The sequence below is a fragment of the Myxine glutinosa genome, unplaced genomic scaffold (assembly GCF_964187855.1).
Source record: "Myxine glutinosa unplaced genomic scaffold, kmMyxGlut1.1 SCAFFOLD_3111, whole genome shotgun sequence".
Taxonomy (NCBI): Eukaryota; Metazoa; Chordata; class Myxini; order Myxiniformes; family Myxinidae; genus Myxine; species Myxine glutinosa.
Genome location: NW_027619204.1, coordinates 18,602 through 41,500, shown reverse-complemented (window position 1 = coordinate 41,500; position 22,899 = coordinate 18,602). Strand labels below are relative to the sequence as shown.

Here is a 22,899-nt window from a genome sequence, read left to right as displayed (position 1 = left end):
AACAAGAAAGCAAGAAAGCAAGAAAACAAACAACCAGAGTGTAAACCGAGTACTCCCTTTCAGCATGCGTCATTGCCGAGCCCCTTTCGGTGTGCGGCAATGACGTTATGCAGTGCCTGGAGATGGCATCGGAAAGGAGCGGTGTACCATATTAATAATTATACAATAGTAAAAATAAATGATAAACAGCCATTACTTGGAACTGTAAAATGGCATGCAGAGTTCTCATTTTTTCCATGATCCTCCTTAAGAGAATGCACAACAGCAGAAACATGTTTTTTTTTTTTAAACCTAATCGAGCCCAGTACACGTGGGATGTAAAATGATACTCTTGGAAATGATCCATACATTTTTTTTTTTTTTCTATTTTTTGTAATTACAACATGGGCTGCTCCCGACAGATTTAATATTTAAGTCACTGATGATAAACAGATTCAGGATGAAAATGGAAGGACGAGAGAACGGGATGAATGTTCGTCGCAATTTCTTCAAATATATAATGCCAATATAATGCCAATACTCTTTTTTTGGACAAATAGTCGAGGCTCATGGAAGAGCTAGAAATATACATCGACTTCCAAATAGAAATACACAAGGACATATACACACGTGCATATACATGAGCATCAATTGATCGTAAATCGAGTTGTTGGGTTGAAACGATGCATTTTTTTTTTTTTACCCGTGCACAGCAAACATACAATTGCATCACAGGAACTAATGCATAGCACAAATTGTAGCAATGCACAGAATGCTAAAAGCAGAGCACCTTTCGTGGCACAGTGTCCCAGTTGTGCAGGACGCGTGATGGGATGATGAAAAGATCATCGGTGTGGCAATGCTCGCAGTAATAGCGCCCGCTGAACTCGCAAACCTTTGCCTTGCCAAAACGCAGTCCGATGCCATGTCTGCAACCTGAAAATTGGCAAAAGGGGCAAATACACCCCACGTGATGAACAAGTATGAGTTAGTGGCTCGTTTTAAGTTTGAATGAACGTAAAAATGAAATTCAGAGATTCTCTCATTTATTACAACTATGAAGGGCATCACAAAAGTTCCGTCACCTACTTACAAAACAGGAAGTGCCCTTGACAAACTCCATTCATGTGACATTAGTCTAAAAACAATTTTCTTCTTCTTCAATACACCTATTCTAGCTGTGGACCAAATTTTGATCCGAGGATAGAAGTCTTCCTTTTGAATAGTCCTTAATGACGTAGATGAGGCTGTAAACCTCTTTCGCAGAAGCAAAATGTCTTACTCAAAGGTTGTTTATTCATTTTGAAGAATAAATAAAAGTCCCACGGTTTTAAATATTGTTGGCAAAGCAAGATTTCCCAATTCCAAGAATTCCAGGTGTCAGAAAGATTGCAGACATTAAGCTTTTCCTTTTGCATTCAGTACAGCATCTGACAGAGGAATCTTCACTCGGAAGAGCTGGATGCTTCATAGGTAATACACATATTGACGAGAATATCCACATTCACTTCCGATGGAAATTGTCCCGTTTAGCAAAATTATAATGAGGTCATAAGAATTGAAAATACTAGGGCATGCCCGTACTATATATATATCTAAAATTATATCCCCCCCCCTCTATTTACATGAAATGGTTTGGTCCAAAGCGAACGGCTTGCGAGTACGGTGTTTTTTATCGGACCCGTGGAATTATAGATAGTAGTTTTAATTAGTTTTAAAACATAGTTTAACGGCAACATAGTTTTCCAACGTGAAATAAATGAATACGCTCTCAAATGTGCCGTCCGAGGCAGAGTCTGTTCGCCACGTTCGGCACACGTGATAGCTCGCTGCTCTCTGATTGGTTGAATCGTTTTTTGGACATAGCTCGGTAACTACTTGTCCGATTAATATGAAACCTTGAAAAGGCACATCCTCGGGTCCCCAGCAATATACCTGGCAAGTTTAAAGTATATCGGACCCGTGGTTGTCGAGAAACAGCGGTCACAGACATACAAACATACAAACATACAAACATACAAACATACAAACATACACACAGAGATTACTGGAATTATAGATAGATACATGAAGCACCCTGATGCTCTGTTCTTGGCATTTGTCCTTTTTTGGACACAGATAACTCAGCCCTTTCCACTTTGCCCAATGAGACTTAAGTTCTTGCTCATCACTGCGGCACCAGGTTTCGTCTCCGGCAACGATGCATTCTAAGGTGTCGTTCGTCTTCCTGCCAAAAACGTCAAAGATGCCATTGAGAGAAAGCAATCCGGTTCAGCCTCTTCCTCCGTGAGGATGTGTGGCATCCATTTTGTCATCACCACTCTTTTCCACAGATCAATCAATGGCCCTGTGATGCGCAATTACCTTTGGTATTCTGGACTCTGTCGCAGGTTCTTGAATTGTGATGCAAACTCTATAAGTGAAAGTTTGTTCATAACAGGTACATTGTATGCGTCTGCATGAGATTTGTTTGTCTTGCACATCAATCTTTTTTCCCAGAAAGGATGGCTGAACAGTTCTCAAGTGTGTACATGTGTCGGGAATATTGCAAGAAAATGTATTGGTGTATTTCATGGGCATTTTTCCTTCTGCACAACAAGTAATTAAAGAATACTCTCGATATCGTATTCACCAAAGCTTCCTTGCCATGGCCATATCCTTGGGTATTATAATTATGCCCTTAGTTTCACTCCCCCCCCCCCCCCCCCCCGCCTCACCCCCAAAAATAGAGTGTAAGAAACTTGATATTTACCAGACACGTCAGCAAATTATGACAGAAATTTTCAATCATCGAGACTTTTGATTTAACAAGTTAAAGCCAGGTGACAGAACATTTTGGAATGATCCTTGTAGGTTGCTTACCAATAGAATATTTACATTAGAAGCTATATACAAATGGAATTTGCAAAAAAAAAGATTTCTTTTTTTTTTAAAACCCCTCCTTCTGCACCCTCCGTGTACCTCATTCACTTCCTCATTCCACTTCCTTTTCTCATCTCTATCCAGCTATATTTCAAATCCCTGTTCCATCAAAAATCTTTCACCTTTCCTTCTATCCCCGCTCTATCCTCCTTTCCTAATTTTACCCTGTACACATATGAAGTAAATGGCTTCAAAACAACCAAACATAACAAAACTACTCTATTTCAAAAGAGGAATAAAAGAGAGGATTTTCCATTTGGTCACGGTAGCACAGCAGTTCCTCAAATAAATATGTTTCAAAAATTTAAAAATACAGTAGTTATTTTATCTGAAAACATGCAAACATGGAACTTGTGAGGAAGGCATAATGTAGACTTTTAAAAAGTGACAACATTCACATGAAAATTGTTTGGTATGAAAAAAAGTATTCACTAGAACAATTTATACATGATTTTATGATATTTTTTGTGTTGGAGTGGGAAATAAAAATAAGTAGCGCAACATTCAAAGTACACCATCCCCATGCCAAATAAATAAATAGCATGTCCTCCAGCATGCGACATTGCTGGGGCGCCTTCAGCGCCCAGCAACACTGCATGCATCGCATGAAGACGGAATTGGGAAGAAGTGGTGTACAATAATTAATTGTCTAATTAAAATAAATAAATAATAATGGTAAAATAACCAATTTCTTAATCAATTGGCTAATATCATACCTAAAACCACCACTACTTCACCCAGATCTGTAACTTTTTGAAAATTAATTAATAAAAAAAAAAGAATCAATTATTTGATTAATCAATAAATTACAAAGACCCTTTACAGCCAAATCACTTGGTCATTTTCATGTCCAAATATCAGCTTCCTAGCTCAAAAGGTGCCAGAGATATTGCCCAGATGAGAAAGGAAATAAATCAGTACTTAATTAATTGATAATAATTAAGTAACTCATCAACTAATTGATTAATCAAAAAACAAAAAAGTGTTTTTGCCAAAGCATTTGCTCACTATTGTTCAGAAATTTCAGCTCCCTAGCTCAAAGGATGTCTGAGATATTGCCCGGACAAACAAGCAAGCAAACAAACAAACAGGAAACCGGAGTGAAAACTGAGTACTCCTTTTCAGCGCGCGTCATTGCCGGGCTCCCTTTGGTGCCCGGCGATGACGTCATGCAGCGCCTGGAGATGGAATAGAAAAACAGTGGTGAACAACAAACAAACAACCGGAGTGAAAACTGAGTACTCCCTTTCAGCATGCGTCATTGCCGGGCCCTCTTCGGTTCCCGGCAATGACGTTATGCAGCACCTGGAGATGGAATAGGAAAAGAGTGGTGTACAATCAGGAATCATGTTATAAAGCATGTATATAATTGGAGAAGCGTCTGCTTGGTTTTCACTTGTATTCACTCCCATGTTACTGGACACTGAGCTGAAAACCGGTCGTTGTATTCGGTGTGTTTGTTTTAGTGGGTAAATAAATAAATGTATATATGTGTGTGTGTGTGTGTGTATGTATATATATATATATATATGTCATAACCCCCGTGGGTTAAAGACCCGACCTAGTTCTCTTGATGTAGATGTGTATCGTATTGGCCTGGTGAAAGCCAGTATTACAAGTCACACTAAAATCCACCATAGACATCATAACATGGGGGAATTAACGCTTCCATAAGGGCGGGATCTTCCCTAATTTGCTTAAGTACGTTTAAAAACAATATTTTATTGGCAGAGTTTTATGAAATTAATAAATTAAGATGTTCTGCAAAGGAGTGTTAACAAGCGTTACGCCTAGGTCCCCCGTCGGTGAAGTGATGTGAGTTGACAAAGTGGAAGACGCAAGGCGGCCATCTTGGATTTTGACGTGGCGACCCAATTTTCAATAGCGTTCTCCCTTATGCGTAGATACACCCACACACCAGATTAGAAGTTAGTAGTTCGTTTATTTTTCAAGATATCCCGATCACAAGGTTCAGACATACATAGCGGCGGCCATCTTGGATTTTGACGTGGCGACCCAATTTTCAATAGGGTTCTTCCTTATGCCGAGATACATCCACAAACTAGATTAGAAGTTGGTATTTCGCTTATTTTCCAAGATATTCCGCTCACAATGTTCAGACATACATGGCGGCGGCCATCTTGGATTTTGACGTGGCGACCCAATTTTCAATAGCGTTCTCCCTTATGCCGAGATACATCCACAAACTAGATTAGAAGTTGGTATTTCGCTTATTTTCCAAGATATTCCGCTCACAATGTTCAGACATACATGGCGGCGGCTATCTTGGATTTTGACGTGGGTTGCACCCACCCACCAAATTAGAATTCGGTCCTTCGCTTACGCACGCACGCCCGCACGTACGCACACACACCCGCACACACGGACGGACGCACGCACGGACGGACGCACACACGGAGGGAGGGGAAAACCATAGTCCCCCTTTCGCTCCGTGGTGCGACGGGGGACAATAAGAAGGATAATTGTAAAATACATTTGAGAAAGTACAACATTTTAGTTACAAACACTAGCTGGATAATGTGATCATCAGCCTGTTTTCAATCCATTGCAGAAGGAGGGCCTCTCTCAACTCATGTCGGAGTTATTGGAACACTCACCACGCTTGCCATGCAAGTGTCGTTCAGCAAGGGGGTTAAGGCAGGAGTTTTTGTAATTTGTTCAGGGTGACGGAAATAACTAAACTACCCTTCGCGAGACACAGTGGGTTCTTTAACATCCACCAACAATAAGTTCTGGTGGAGAGGTCCTCCGGTTTAACGTCCTTCCGATGGACGGTGCACACATTGGATGCCTCTTCCTGCATGTGAAACACCATGGTGACAGTTTATACCTGGGTTGAGATTCAAACCCAGGCTAGACAGCTGAGGTGAGTGCAAATACATCTTAGCTATCCTGCCAGCACGAAATGCACCTGGTCAAAAAATAAAAACAAAGAAAATGTTTATCAGTGGTATTTTATAGTCCTGTTAAAACTGCTGATAAAAAATATTTCTGTCTAAAGTTTGATGATTGCCCTCTAAGAAAAAAAACAAACAAACATTTTTACGTGAATCTTTTTGACATTTTTCAAAACTAAAAACCCAGTGCTCGGGTTTTTTAAATTGTGGTTTGATTACAATTGTAGTGGATTTCTGAAGAAAGTGAGTGGCCATAGTAATACGTGCTTCCTATCACAAAGTTAGGTTCAAGTCCTAAACGGGGTCTCATGGCTTGGGTCTCGTCCGTCCGTCCGCAAAGATATCTCGAGATGTACACCATGTACCAATTTTGTTCATACTTGGCACAAAGACGATACATGACGGCATACATAAGATGCACATCGTTTTGTTTCGTAATGCGATCAAAGATGGCCGACTGGCGGCCATTTTAGTTGTAAAAAACCCGATGTTGAATATATCCTCAACCATTTCTCGGAGATGTATTTACCTATGTTGTTCAAACTTGGCAAACAGATAAAGAATAACGGCTTACATCTGCACATCATTTTCTTTTGTGACCAGATCAAAGATGGCCGACTGGCAGCCATTTTGCTACTGAAACGTGTCTACAACCAGTTCTCGACATGCATCGACCGATTTTGTTCCAACTTGGCACAAGCAGAGCACATGATGACATACACGTGCACCCCATTTTATTTTGATAGCTGCACATATAAAATGTATTACTTCAGCACCTCCCTCCACCACCTTTCCCAACCACAACCCTGAATGTCTTTCATATGCCATGTTGTACACAGCTGTTTGTAAGAGAAAACTATTTTCAGTTTTGAAGAAAATTGATTGTAACAAGCAAGCCCATGGACCTCTGGCCCCATTTTTGTTGAGTCATTTGCAACTCAATTTTTTTTTTGATTTTGAAATCCTAAGAATGGGAAACAGTAAATAATTATAGAATTTATATAGGGATCACTGGTTTTGGTCATGGAGGCATGGTCACCACCAAAACAATCTTTCACCAATGAAATAAAAATTATTTTGGTGAATCGTGATATCTATTTTATCACCGAGCTTTTTTAACACGTTACATTAGTTATATGTGCCTGTTGTTTGTGTCCTTTATAACATCCTTAAAAACAAAATTTTCCCTGTTTGGAATGATTTTCAATCTTTTCAATGTCAGGCAGGCAGAAATTAAACAAAACTTATCGAACTCTTCGGTGATTCAGTTTCAGGTGACAGTCGAGACGAATTCAAGCTCGAATGACGGTAAAACTGATGGTCAGGACGAATTCAAGGCTGAAGGACCTTGAATTTGGCTTGAGGACTTCCTCTCTGGTCAGAGTCAACGTGTGGCCCTGAATGGATTTCTCTCATCTCCCCTTCCTGTTCAGGCTGGAGTTCCCCAAGGCAGTGTTCTGGGCCCTGTGCTTTTTCTGGTCTTCATCAATGATCTCTCCAACTCTCTGGAAAACCCTCTCTATCTCTTTGCTGATGACTCCACTCTCTGCCGCTCAATACCTCATCCCTCAGATTGGCAGTTTGCAGCCTCCTCACTCTGCAGACCTTCACAAAATCACAGACTGGTCAAACAAGTTGAACATGTCTTTCAATCCTGACAAATCTCACACTCTTACGATGTCTCTCCGAAAAGACCGACTGGACAACCCTCCCATCTACTTTCTCAACCATCCTCTCCAAGAAGTTCTGTCACTCAAGCTTTTGGGTCTCACTAAATGCCATAATCTTTCCTGGGAAAACCACATTTCCAAGCTGGCCTCCAAAGCCAGTCGCCGACTGTGCATCCTCCGTCGTGCGAAGTCCTTCCTTGGCACACCTGGGCTCCTCACCACATACAGTGCATTCAGAAAATATTCTGACCCCTTCACTTTTTTCACATTTTATTATGTTGCAGCCTTATGCTGAAATCGTTTAAATTCATGAATCGTCCAGAATGTGGAAATGGGAGAAATTGGAGATGGGAGAAACTTCCAGAAGGACAACCATCACTGCAACACTCCACCGATCAGGGCTTTATTGCAGAGTGGCCAGACGGAAGCCTCTCCTCAGTGAAAGACACATGAAAGCCCACTTGGAGTTTGCAAAAAAAGCACCTAAAGGACTCTCAGACTGCGAGAAACAAGTTTCTGGGGTCTGATGAAACCAAGATTGAACTGTTTGGCCTCAATTCTAAGCGTCATGTCTGGAGGAAACCAGGCACCGCTCATCACCTGCCCAATACCATCCCAACGGTGAAGCATCGTGGTGGCAGCATCATGCTGTGGGGATGTTTCTCAGCAGCAGGGACTGGGGGACTGGTCATGGTTGAGGGAACAATGAACGGAGCAAAGTACAGAGATATCCTTAATGAAAACCTGAAACAGAGCGTTCAGGACCTCAGACTGTGCCGAAGGTTCACCTTCCAACAGGACAATGACCCTAAGCACAAAGCCAAGAAAAGGCAGGAGTGGCTTAGGGACAACTCTGTCAAGGTCCTTGAGTGGCCCAGCCAGAGCCCTGACTTGAACCCAATCGAACATCTCTGAAGAGACCTGAAAATGGCTGTCCACCGATGGTCCCCATCCAACTTGACAGAGCTTGAGAGGATTTGCAGAGAAGAATGGCAGAAAATCCCCAAATCCAGGTGTGCAAAGCTTGTCGCGTCATACCCAAGAAGACTCGAGGCTGTAATCACAGTGAAAGGTGCTTCAACCAAGTACTGAGTTAAGGGTCTGAATAATTATGTCAATGTTTCATTGAAAACAAATTTCAAACTGAAAACAAATTTCAGTTTTTTCTTTTTAATAAATTTGCAAAACTTTCTAAAATCCTGTTTTCTCTGTCATTATGGGGTATTGAGTGTAGATTGATGAGGGAAAAAATGAATTTAAACGATTTCAGCATAAGACTGCAACATAACAAAATGTGAAAAAAGTGAAAGGGTCTGAATACTTTCTGAATGCACTGTACAAGGCTTTCATCCGCAGTCCAACGGAATATTGTTCTCCCCTCTGGGCCGGTGCTCCTGCCTCACACCTAGCTCGGCTTCACGGTTGAAACCAAAGCTTTCAGAATCATTGGAATCTCCCGCTATGAAGCTAACTCCGAGGGCCTTTCACTCACTCACCGCAGGCAGGTTGGTGGACTTTGTCTTCTACCGACTCCTCTCCGGCCTAGCTCCCCCAGCTCTGTCTGTGCTCTGTTCCCCAAATATTCCTACCGGTCGCACAAGATCTGCCAGCAACCCTCTCATGGTTAAACTGCCAAAATCAAGACTCTCTGCTCACCTTCACTTTTTCATTCCTCTTTTCTCCCACCTCTGGAACAAACTCCCCCACTCTCTTCAATCCCTCCTCCCTCCAGGTCTTTAAAACAGCTGTTCACCCCCATGTCTTATCTTCCCCCATCCAAAACCTTGATCTTTTCTACCCCTGTTAAAACACCCCAAATCCGCCTATTTAAATTCCCAACTTCTTTCCTGAAATTCCTAGGAGTGTTTATTTGCTATATACCGTGTACCCCCTCCCTCCTCCTTGTAGTATTTGCTTGTTTCTTTGATTTACTTTTCTCCCCCCTACCTCTCACGAACATCTTACTCTTTGTCCAGCGTTTTGAAAACAGAACAAATAAATAAACAAAACAAACAAAAAAATTTCTATATTAATTCTTTCTCTCCTCCCAGACACGTGCTTGTTCGCTCTCCTCCTCGTCTCGACTTGTGCCCCGCCCCCTATATCTCGTTTTTCTTCCACCTCTGCTCCTTGTTTTCTCAAATCCACGTTCTCACTTAGAGACTTTCGCCAGATTGTTTTTCATGGTTTTGTTTAAATATTATTTAAATATGTTTAAACCGCAGCCGTGATGTTGACGCCGCCCTCCCCCCCCCCCCCCCGAATTTCCATGTTTTAAGCGTTTCCCAGTGTATACCCTGGATTAGAATAGGTACATCGTATCCCTGCGTGTCGTAAGAGACGACCAAGAGGGTTGGCGTCAGGAAGGGCATCCGGCCATAAAAACATTGCCTCAAAAAGAGAACCATGACAATTACAACTACATATGAGCAGGGTACAGCCCGAAGTGGAGATCGGTTTCTGAGGTTTGGGACATGGAATGTAGGGACAATGACAGGGAGATCAGGAGAAGTGGTGGAAGTATTGGTCAGAAGAAGAGTGGACATATGTTGTGTGCAAGAGACGAGATGGAAGGGAAGTGGTGTGAGAATGGTGAAGGGTAGGCAGGGACAGAAATACAAGTTTATGTGGCAAGGGTGCCTGGAGGGCGTGAATGGTGTTGGTGTCCTGTTTTCTGAGGAGTTTGTAGACAGTGTGGTGAGTGTGACTAGAGTGAGTGATAGGTTGATGATGGTGAAAATGATGATTGGAAAGCTCTTGGTGAACGTCATCTCGGGATATGCTCCGCAGGTTGGTCGGAGCGATGAAGAGAAGGACAAGTTCTGGTGTGCGATAGAGAAGCTGATGGAAAACGTGAAAGATGAGGAAGTTGTTGTGGTAGGAGCAGACCTAAATGGACATGTGGGAAGGAGTATGGATGGTTTTGACGGAGTTCATGGGGGTTACGGATATGGTGTGAGAAATGGAGAAGGTGAAAGGATTTTGGAGTTTGCTGATGGAGCTGATTTGTAGATTTGTAATACTCAGTTCCAGAAAGAGGACAATAAGCTTGTTACATACACGTCAGGTGGGTCGACGACAACCGTTGACTACCTGATGGTGCGTAGGCGAGATAGGGGGCACCTCCGGGACACAACGGTGATCGCGGGGGAGGAGGCTGTTTCACAGCACCACTTGGTTGTCTGCGACATAAGGGTGAAAGGTGCAAGGAGAGCTCGGCGGGTGAAGTACCAACCGAGAATAAAGGTGTGGAGGTTGAAAGAGGTGACAGTAAGGGAGGCATTAAAAGAGAGGCTGAGTAAGGTCGAGGATGATGTGGTTGAGCTTGAAAGTGGTTGGATGTCAATGAAAGCTAGTCTGTTGGGAGCCGTTGGTGAGGTATGTGGATGGACAAAAGGACCACCGAGGCACTCGGAAACTTGGTGGTGGGATGATGAAGTTGGAAAGAGGATTGACGAGAAGAGGAAGAAGTTCAAGGAGTGGCAGAAGGCGAAGGGTACGGGAGCAGAAACAGCAGAGCATGAAAGTTATAAGGCAGCCAGGAAGGCTGCAAAGAAAGAGGTAGCAAAGGCGCAGGAGGCATGCAGGAAAATGTTCGGAGAACGCTTGGATTCGGAAGAGGGTCAGAAAGCAGTATTCAGGATTGCAAAGCAGATAGCGAAAGAGAGGTGTGATGTGATGGGGGTGAATTGCTTGAAGGATGAAGTGGGACAAATCGTTGTGGACCCAGATGGAATTAAAGGAAGATGGAAGAGATATATGGAAATACTGTTGAATGCAGAGAATGAATGGGATGGCATCATAGAGAGTAACGCAGTTTTAGGACCGGCAGAGAAGATAACTGAGAAGGAAGTTGAGGAAGCGATATAAGCAATGAAGGGCAGAAAAGCGCGAGGGCCGACGGGAGTTGTGGGAGATATGTTGAAGGCAGCAGGAAGGAATGACAGAGATCTGTAATCTGGTGGTGAAAGAAGGCCGCATTCCAGTGGATAGGGAACCGAGTACCCTCGTCCTTCTATACAAGGGGAAAGGTGACCCTCTGGAGTGTGGCTCGCACCGAGCGATAAAGTTATTGGAGCATGGAATGAAGGTATTGGAAAGGGTGTTGGAGAGGAGGATAAGGAAGAAGGTGAAGATCGACGAAATGCAGTTTGGATTTATGCCAGGAAGAGGAACGACAGACGCGCTTTTCATTGTGAGGCAGTTGCAGGAGAAGTTCATGGAGAAGAGGAAGAAGTTGTTTCTTGGGTTTGTTGATCTGGAGAAAGCATTCGATAGGGTTCCACGCAAAGTATTGACATGGGCATTGAGGAAGTTAGGAGTGGAGGAATGGTTGATCAGAGTCGTGATGGCAATGTACAAAAGAGCGCGCACAGCTGTAAGGACGAAGGACGGGAACAGTGGTGAGTTTGAGGTGAAGATGGGAGTGCATCAGGGGTCGGTACTAAGTCCACTACTATTTGTAGCTGTGATGGAGGTGCTGGCTCAGAACGTAAAGGAGGGTTTACCGTGGGAGTTGTTGTATGCAGATGATCTGGTGTTGATTGTGGAAAGTATGGATGGACTGAAGGAAAAGATGAACAAGTGGAAGGAATGTATGGAGACAAAAGGTCTGAAGGTGATTATCGGAAAGACGAAGGTGATGGCAAGTGGTAAAGCATGTGGTGAGGTGGAAAGAACTGGGAAGTGGCCCTGTGCTGTGTGTAGGAAGGGTGTCTGAGTGAACTCCATTCAATGTACACTGAGTGGGTTCATCAAAAATGTAGTGATCTGAGAGGGCCATTAACCAGTGTGGCAGCTACATTCAAATGTAAGGTGTGCACAGAGGGAGCTGCAGATGGAGGAAATGTTGAGTTGGATCTTGGAGACGGCGTGAATCTGGAAGGTGTGAAAACATTTTGCTACCTCGGAGACATGCTGAATGGAGAAGGTGGATCAGACTCGGCAATGGTTGCGAGAGTGAGAAGTGCATGGAAGAAGTTTCGGGAACTGAGTGGCGTGCTGATGAGGAGGGGAGTGTCGTTGAAGCTGAAGGGAAAGGTGTATGCTGCATGTTTGAGAAGTGTTATGATTTATGGGAGCGAGACATGGGTAATGAACGTAGAGCAGCAACGAAGGTTGGAAAGGGTGGAAATGCGAATGGTTCGACGGATGTGCGGAGTTTCGTTGAGAGAGAGGAAGACAAATGATGAATTGCGTAAGATGATGGGAATAGAGCCTGTGATTGATGCTGTGAAGAGGAACAGGTTGAGATGGTTTGGTCATGTGTTGTGGAAGGATGAAAGTGACTGGTTGAGAAGAGTGATGGAAATGAATGTAGAAGGAAGTAGAGGACGGGGAAGACCGAGAAAGACTTGGCTAAATATGGTGGAAGAAGAAATGCGGGCGGGGGGGTTAACAAGGAGAGATGCAGAAAATAGGGCAAAATGGAGAAGATTGTCATGGGGACCGCAAGGCTAACCCCCGCTCTTGCAGGGAAAATGGCCTTAAAATGCATGTTGTTGTTGTACCCCCTTCCTCCTCCCCCAGATCTACCGACGTCCCTGTTCTCTTCTGTTGTTTGTGTCTGTCTGTCTGTCTCTCTTTCTCTTTCTCTTTCTCTCTCTCTCTCTCTCTCTCTCTCTCTCTCTCTCTCTCACTCTCTATCTCTCTCTATCTCTCTATCTCTCTATCTCTCTCATTTTTTCGTGTGTCTGTGCATGTTTTCATGTTCAATGTGTTAGCTCTTACACGAGCCTCGATTCTGTACACAAAAAAAAAAAAAAGAAGACTGGTGGAACCTTTTTGCCATTTTTCAACTTTGCTTTATGTGAGAAGCATTGGGGATTTGCGATGGCGCGCCATAGACTTCGCTCTCGTTGTTTTTGCTTTCGACACTGATAATGTTATGACTAGAAAACTGTAGGAAGTTATTGGAAAATGAAAAGACTGGCACAGGACAGACACCTGGAGAGGACTATGAGCCAAGGACCTGCCTTTAGGCAGAGCACACATGATGAAGATGAATGCCATGTCTCAAATACAATATTTACACAGCCACATCATTTTTGTAAGTGAGGATTATATTTCTCTTTCATAACTTTACAACTTACTATAAAACTGGGATTTGATACGATACATACCACACTGTTTCCAGAGTGTTGTTGCTGCTGAAGCAGTTACTTGGCACGGGGTTCTGCTGGGTGGTTTGCCATTGCCTTCCCAGCAGTCATCCATGGCAGGAATTTTGTAATTTGTTTGGGGTGCCGGTGATAGCTCGCATACTCTTCGCAAATGACCGTTAACAGCCACCAACTAATGGCAGACAGGTCATCCGGTTTAACACACGCCGACGCCTCCCGATGCCTGCGAGACACCAGGATGGCAGTTTATAGCTGGGCCGAGATTCAAACCCAGGCTACACAGCTCAGAGACGAGGTTGCATACCTCTGAGCTATCCTACCAGCCCTTTCTGGACATGTAAAGAAAATAATAAATTAAATGTTGACACCAAGAAAGCAACAAATTAAAATCAATTTGAGCAAAATAAGGAAATTTGCACTTCACGAATGGTTCAATGAAACCAAAAGCAGGCAGAGTTGGAGAATGGTCCTTGGCTTCGGAGAAATGCGGATGAAAACAGTATGTGAGAAGTTTGGGAATATGGGTTCACACTTCACATGTCTCCAAACTGTCAGCAACGCAGTTCGTGCCACAGTGAGATGGACCCTCTCTGCTTGCCTCCTGATGTGCTTAATTGGGTTTTGTTTGAGGCAGGGAGCAGGTCGCCGCAGGGTTTTTAAAATAGGTGCAGCTTGCCATTGTGGTAATTATAGCACTGGTGAGAATAAAGTGACATCTCGGCTCAAAGATGTGTCACTTGTCTGCTCGATGGTCGGCCAAGCAATGACTATTCTGGTTTCGGTGGCACCATGAAAGTCACACGTGTCACACGTGACTTTCATACCCAGTGCTCGGCTAATATTGTTCTGAAGCTTCGTTTATTTGTGTTTGCTCCTCTCAACGAAGAACATGCGAGGAACAAATATTTAACTTTCTGCCAATGGATTAGAGCAACTCTGCGATGCCAACCACACGTTTACAGGCCGGAGCAGCAACACTGACAGTTTCGCCATGAGACAGGCATTTGTGGTGCTAGGTAGGTGAGAGAAAAGACAAAACGAAAAAAAAAAAAAAAGATTCGAGAACTTTTCTTTCGAAAAAAAAATAATCGATTTTCGAAATTTTTGAAAAAAAAATTCGAATTATTTTTTTTTTGAAAAAAATTATTAAATTCGGGATTTGAGAAAAAAGATTCGAAAAAAAAAAGAAAAGAAACGAGCCTTTGTGTAGGCCATTCTCTGCTCATACCCTCAAATTCCAACTTGTTTTTTTTTACCCATCATTGGTGCACGCTAAGTACTTCCTGACCGTAAACCCTTATCGGTCGGCACAGGTTCCATAATAAGAACTTTGACCTCTGCAAAGAAAATAAATAAAGCTTTTCTGCTATATAAATAAAGATGAACATTCCCACTGAAGGACAGTGTACTCTGGAATGTAGTGGCTTGCTTACACAGCAGCAAGCAAAATCCATGTGAATTAGAACAAAGGACTAACACCACACCACAACAGAGCACTACCACCAATAGCCACCCATTTACAACATAAATATGAAATTTCTCGACTAAGCGTTGGCATAATCAGGCCTGACAGGTACAGGTTCCGTGTAATATTTTTATCAATCCATTCCTAATGTCCATATAGTTTATGACGCATAACGCCATTGGGTATGTGCATGCACAGCAGCAACAACTAGAGTGAAACTATAGCTTGGAAATCCAGATTGTTAAAATAGAATCGGGCAATTATTTCAAGATTGCGAAAAATTGTTGTGGAGTAGGGGTGGAGCGGACATTTCTGGGAAATCGTTTCATACTTATCTTTCCTTTACCTTTGCAGAATAACTTGGCACGACAAACAAAAATGAGAAGTTACACAATGGTTGCAGCTTCAGTGAAGGGTATCTCAATGGCTTGTGACAAGCTACTGCTTACTCTGGGCCTCTTCTGCCAACAGCAACTCCACCCACATACCCCAACTTTCCCACTCCTTCCCATATTTCCTGGCCCTGTCGTGGTGGCTTGTAATTGGCAGCAATAAGCGGGCGGCAGAGAACGGCTTTTCAGGCCAACGCACTCTCGCGACGGGCAGGCAGCCAGAGAGGGCAGCTTGTGAAAGGCTGTTGTCACTCAAAGACACCATGGCCCTGCAGCGACTCAAATAGAATTCACGTAGATTCAAGGGATACAGTGACCCACTACAGCTATGCATGGGGCAGGGTACCCGGGGAGAATGCAATTGAAGGAGTAGAGGAGGCGGAGGTGGTGAAGAAATAAAAGGAATCGGGTAGCTGAGGGTTGTCATTAAAAAGTATCAAAATCATTTCAATTTCGCCACATGGCAACAAGGAATGGTGCGAGGCACAATGTGTTATTGTGTCACTCAGGAATCTCGGGGAAACAAATACCGCCGTTGTAACAGGCCGAGTTCCCAGGGGAACTCCGCAAACGTTTTTGTCATGAACCACGCTGCTGAATTGAAAGCTAGCACTATGGAAGTGAGATTCTCGTTCTGAATTCCAAAGCCAAGAAGGGCAAGAATAATAAAGTTTGCGTTTCTTGGTAAGAGCCGTTCATACAGAGTAGCAATTGTACCGTTTGGAATTTGGCAAAGATGGTCAATGATTTCATTTGAATAACAGCATCAGGTAAGAACTGTCCACAAGCTCAAAACACATTTTCAGACCGACACGGACGGAGAGGTGCAGGCAGCCGTACAAACGGTACCATTCAGCTCGAAAGATGCTGCATACGTGCGGAGAGACTCGTGTTCCTTTTTCTAGTCTCAAGTGTCCCAATCAACCTTGGCTGCACCCAATGCAATTTCACAGCTGACAATAACTTGCGCTTGGTTTAAATATATATATATATTATAAATATATATATATACTGTATATATATATATATATATATATATACTGTATATATATATATATATATATATATATATATATATATATATATATATATATATATATATATATATATATATATATATAAAGATATATATATATATATATATATATATATATATATATATATATATACGTATATATATATATATATATATATATATATATATATATATATATATACGTATATATATATATATATATATATATATATATATACGTATATATATATATATATATATATATATATATATACGTATAAATATATATATATATATATATACGTATAATATATATATATATATATATATATATATATATATATATATATATATATATATATATCAGTCACTATGCGACCTTCATATCATCAGTGGAGACCCGCCAGCAAGGTGTCCCATACAGCTGCTGCTGCACCTTGCTGGGAGCGATAAGCGCCGCCTGCCACGCGGCAACGTTATCTCCGGTATCCACTCATCATATGGAGTCGACCTGGTTGCGGTTGGGAGTTACTAATAATGGTATCTGTAATCTGGTTCTCCAACCTAATGAGCGGACAACATGACGTCATCGCCATGCACGTCCGCCTTGCCTGCAAAGTTCCAGAGGAACCATCTAGCAGTGCGTCATTACGGATTATAAATACAGATACTGTCACAAGTGCATGCAAAACTCACAGTTACCGACCTGGTTTCGCCCTTGTTGGGGCTTCATCAGGGCAACGCAGTGAGGCTTTCCATACACTTGTAACTCTGTGACCCTTTCGGTTTTTATATCAGTCACTATGCGACCTTCATATCATCAGTGGAGAACCGCCAGCAAGGTGTCCCATACAGCTGCTGCTGCACCTTGCTGGGAGCGATAAGCACCGCCTGCCACGCGGCAACGTTATCTCCGGTATCCACTCATGGGATACCGGACAAACAAACTGTATGGGACACCTTGCTGGCGGTTCTCCACTGATGATATGAAGGTCGCATAGTGACTGATATAAAAACCGAAAGGGTCACAGAGTTACAAGTGTATGGAAAGCCTCACTGCGTTGCCCTGATGAAGCCCCAACAAGGGCGAAACCAGGTCGGTAACTGTGAGTTTTGCATGCACTTGTGACAGTATCTGTATTTATAATCCGTAATGACGCACTGCTAGATGGTTCCTCTGGAACTTTGCAGGCAAGGCGGACGTGCATGGCGATGACGTCATGTTGTCCGCTCATTAGGTTGGAGAACCAGATTACAGATACCATATATATATATATATATATATATACAGTGGAACCTCGACTTACGAGTGCCCCAACTTACGAGTTTTTCGAGATACGAGCCGTCACTCTGGCAGTTTGTTGCTTTGAGATGCGAGCCGAGATCCGAGTTACGAGCTTTCGCCACCCGGTCACGTGGTTATCTTGCCGTGCACGTACAGTATCTCCGGCGCAAAACGGCTCTCTCAGGGTCAAACTCGGTATCGTTTTGAGCGCACGGTTCAGACCTTCAAGAAAAAGTTTATTTTGTAAATATCGAGCCACGCGTTCAAAAGATATGACTGGTTTTGTTCGCCGGCACGTCGGTGCTCGAATCGGCTCGCGGTAAAATCCAACACGTCCTTTGTCGGGTCCGTCTGAACCAACCACGGGGCCTAGAAGGCTGGGACTGGTCTCAAAAGTTAGGTCTGGATCATATCTCGAAACGCTGGAAGCTGCACCTCTGTGATAATCTTGTGGACCATGACAAGAGATCGTGCGACACGTGGTTATCTTGCCGTGCACGTACAGTATCTCTGTCGTAGTATAGCGCTGCTTTTTAGTTTTCGCATTTCGGTTATTTTGAGTTTACGCAAAACGGCTCTCTCAGGGTCAAACTCGGTATCGTTTTGAGCGCACGGTTCAGCCCTTCAAGAAAAAGTTTATTTTGTAAATATCGAGCCACGCGTTCAAAAGATATGACTGGTTTTGTTCGCCGGCACGTCCGTGCTCGAATCGGCTCGCGGTAAAATCCAACACGTCCTTTGTCGGGTCCGTCTGAGACAACCACCGGGCCTAGAACGCTGGGCTCCTTGGATAGGCCTGGATCAGATCTCGAAACGCTGGAAGCTGCACCTCTCTGTGATAATCTTGTGGACCATGACAAGAGATCGTGCGACACGTGGTTATCTTGTCATTGCAAGTACAGTATCTCTGCCGTCAACTTGTTCAGAGTGCCGGCGATAGCTCGCCTTCTCTTTGTGGAAAACACGGTGAGATCCTTAACATCCAACAACTAATGGGACGCAAACGGGGCGCCCAGTTTAGCGGTACACACATTGATGAATCACCCTGCCTGTGATTCACCCATGACAGGTTATAGCTGGGTCGGGATTCAAACCCAGGCTGGACAGTTTAGACTTTAGAGTCAAGTGTGCGTACCTCCAGTCCAGGCCATCCTGCCAGCTTGTATGCTGGCATACAGGTGAAATATAAAGCGCGAGATATTTTTATATATACTGTATATTTAAAAAAAAATTGGTGTGGTTTTTGGCGGGCTGGAACGGATTAATAGCATTTCAATGCATTTCAATGGGGAAATTTGATTTGAGATACGAGCAATTTGAGTTACGAGCTCGGTCACGGAACAGATTAAACTCGTAAGTCAAGGTTCCACTGTATATATATATATATATATATATATATATATATATATATATATATATATATATATATATATGTATATATATATATATATATATATATATATATATATATACACACGTGTTTAATACTGGTGATCATGGTGATATCGCAAAAAGTTATGGACAGATTCCGACGAAACACGGTGGACAGGTTGGGTGTGTGACAAGGAAGAAGTGATTCGATTTTGGTGAAGATCCAGATCCAGATACGATAATTTCTAAGTGATTCTTCACCAATGAGAGATATGGCCAAAACAATATATAGCACGAGGTCTCAAAAAGTTATAGACGGATTCGGACGAGACTTGGTGGACAGGTTGGGTGTATGACAAGAACAAGCCAATTAGATATTGGTTAAATTCCGGAATACAGATCCGACCGATACAAAACAAACTGATCAGCCTGGCAGAGGTATGTGCTCTACCGAGTGCAATTCTAGTTTCAGTTTATAACCAAAGCGACGTGGGAAAGCTACGTGAGATCACAATGAAACGTCTATCTCCCAAACATTTTAAGTTGAGTGAGCAGGACTGTGATTGGTCACATGACAACATCATACCACAATTTCAAAATGGCGGCCCGGCTAGACGTGTGTATGAATAAAAAAGAACAAGAGAAAAATGACCAGTGTGGTCACCAGCTGCGACGTGTAGAATCATGAGGATATCTGTTGCAATATGCACTACCAAATTCGACCAGTCATTAAATTATACGCATGCACTCGCGTCTTTTTGTCTTTCAGCTAAATTTATTCTAGTTTCTTCAAACAAATCGCGATTTTAGTCCGCGATGTTCTTACCTCATACCAACGCACGTCCGAGTGTATGCGCATGCGCTATTCAATAATTACACCTAATTTGTGTCAAGTTCTGTGAAACAAGATCGATATGAAAACATTCATGTTGTCTTTGTTGCTAAATTTATTCTGGTTTCTTCAACCAAATCGCGATTTTAGTCCGCGATGTTCTTACCTCATACCAACGCAAGTCCGAGTGTATGCGCATGCGCTATTCAAAAAGGCACCCCAACAACAAGAACAACAACGCGGTCCTCTCATAGAGCTGCTCGTCACAGCTAAAAAGTTATTGAATTTCTTACTGTAGAAGAGCTTCCTCCAGTGGATATTCATAGGCGTTTAAAGAATGTGTACGGCAACTCCACCATTGATGTGAGCACCATTACACGATGGACAAAGTGTTTGAAGATTAGGGAAACCGATATATAACTGAGCGAAAAACATGAGTCGGATTGATGTGCTCATTATACCGGAATGTCACATCAGAACAAGCGAGTTGGGTGAGGCAGTGGGTATTTTGGAAAACCGGCACTCATAAGCATCATAAAGAAACTCAGATGTATTCCAATATTTGTGCATGGCGGGTCCCAAGATTGTTGATGGAAGAGCAAAAAGAAAACTGGAAGTCTTCGAATGCTACGCTATGAAGCCAAAGTTGCCGAGTTTCTATCACACATAATCACAGATGACGACACATGAGTTCACCATTATGACCCCAAAACCAAGCGAGTGGCACCAAAAGTCTATGGAGTGCCACCATAAGACATCACCAGCAAAGAAATTCAGATTAAAGCCAGGGAATCTGTGTTTTGGGACAGAGATGGGATCCTGCTCATGGACTTTATAGCAAAGGGTGCCACGATTAACACGCAGCAGTACATTGAGACATTAATGAAACTGAAATGACACATATGAAGAGTTCATCCAAACCAAAACATGAATGAGGAGCTTCTCCTTCATGACACCGCCCGGTCTCACACCAGCCTGCACACATTGGAGGAAATCGTGGCCTAGGATGGACCGTCCTCCCCCATCCTACTTATAGTCTGGATCTTGCACCTTCAGATTACCATCTCTTTGGCCCGTTAAATGATGGATTACATGGGATACACTTTGGTGATAACAATGCCATGAGGAAGAAGGTTCGTGACTGGTTTCAATGTTGTAGCCAGGAGTTTTACAACGCCGGTATATACAGACTTGGCATTTAATATGGAATATATATATTTTTTCTTGACTTGGGTTACTTTCTTAACTCAGAATATCAATCTGGTGAGATTCTTTTACACTTTGGTGATTTATTTGTTAAAAGAACCATGTCACTGATTGTCTGTCGCAGCAAGAAGTCAACAACAGGATTATATCACAGGTGGCATGGCAAAATGTACAGACAGGTGCATTTGACGATTGGCTTCACAGTCGGGTATACAAGGGTTGTTGCGTTCTGTATTAGTGGAAAACAACTGCTGCACGTCTCCAAAAGTTATTGCCGCTTCCTCTGGAGATGGTCCGTCAACTCGACAATGCTGTTTGTCATGGAGTGGTGGCTTTACGAAATTACGGCATGAAAGAGCGTGCTATTGCTCGGCAGTATGGCATCACTCAAGGTCAGGTGTCAAAGATCCTGAAACGAAACGCTCAGAAGGGTGTCCCTACTCCAATGCCGAGGCCAGGACGTCCCCGCAGAACCACAAGGCGGGATGATCGCCAGCTGCACCGGTTAGTCCGCAATGGCCGTACCAAGTCAGCTAATCGGCTTAGGGCTGAGTGGCAGCAACTGACAAATGTGCCTGTATCCAGAAGGCTAGTCAACCAACGACTGGTTCAAGCAGGCTATCGTGCCAGGCGTCCCCTGAGAAAGCCACGCCTGACCAGACAACACCGCCAGCGCCAATTGCAGTGGGCCAGAGAGCACCGTCAATGGCAGCCAGGACACTGGAATCACGTGATCTTCAGTGACGAGTCTAGATGTCTGGTCTATCGTCAAGATGGCCGCGTCCGAGTGCGCAGACAAGTGCATGAAGCCTACAACAAAGATTGTATAGTGCCAAGAGTCCAAGCTGGAGATGGTGGGGTGACCGTTTGGGCTGCTTTTCTTGCAGGGGGCAAAACTGACCTGGTTGTTCTGAATGGAAACCTGAACCAGTTCAAGTACAGGGCCATTCTGGAAGAAACGTTGCTTCCATTTGCTCGTGCAGCCTTTCGCGGAAACTTTGTCTTCCAAGATGACAATGCACGGCCTCATCGTGCTCGCATGATCCAACACTTTCTTGCTGACCGTGGTGTAGAGCATATGGAGTGGCCTGCCATGTCCCCGGATATGAATCCGATAGAGAACTTGTGGGCAGAATTAATGCGTCAAATCGACCACTTGGACCAGCAGCCGACCTCTGTGCGTGAATTGCAGCAGGCTATTGTCACTGCATGGCAAGCGATTCCTGTCCAAACCTTGGCAAATCTCGTGAACAGCATGCCTCGACGTGTACGTGCTCCCCTGAATGCTCGTGGGGGTTACACGAAGTACTGAACTGTAATTTTACTGTCCGTAATCCCAGTCGTAATTTAACTTTTGTTAAAAAATTTTTTGGCTAATGTGCAAAATAAAGAGATACTTCTAGAAAACGTACAGAAGTTTAACACAGTACTGTCCATGAATTGAGTTCGATATCAGTTTACATCACTTTCAAGGATCAATTTATTTGTTTCGAAATGTCAAATGTGGTTTTTGTTTCTTTTAAAGGTCACATTAACAAAATCTAGAATAATTTCAACATAATTCCAATGAACTTTTGGTTCTAAGACATCTTGAAAAGTAAGTTCACCCCCACAAAAAAATATTCCATATTAAATGCCAAGTCTGTAGTTCAAAGTTGGCAAGGTTCAAAGTTAGCAAGTGTATTGCAGTTGACAGAGACTATATGGAAAAAAACTTCACAT

At 43.1% G+C, this 22,899-nt stretch overlaps 1 protein-coding gene across 1 annotated transcript in view; it reads right to left on the bottom strand.

The window, feature by feature from the left end:
* Positions 1–372: 372 nt before the first annotated feature.
* LOC144889364 (pleckstrin homology domain-containing family M member 3-like) overlaps positions 373–22,899 on the bottom strand; it is a 40,922-nt gene continuing 18,395 nt past the window's right edge. The window contains exon 2 of the mRNA XM_078769562.1: positions 373–915. Coding sequence (XP_078625688.1) covers positions 755–915 — 161 coding nt within the window. The 3' untranslated portion in view covers positions 373–754. The remainder of the gene's footprint in view (positions 916–22,899) is intronic.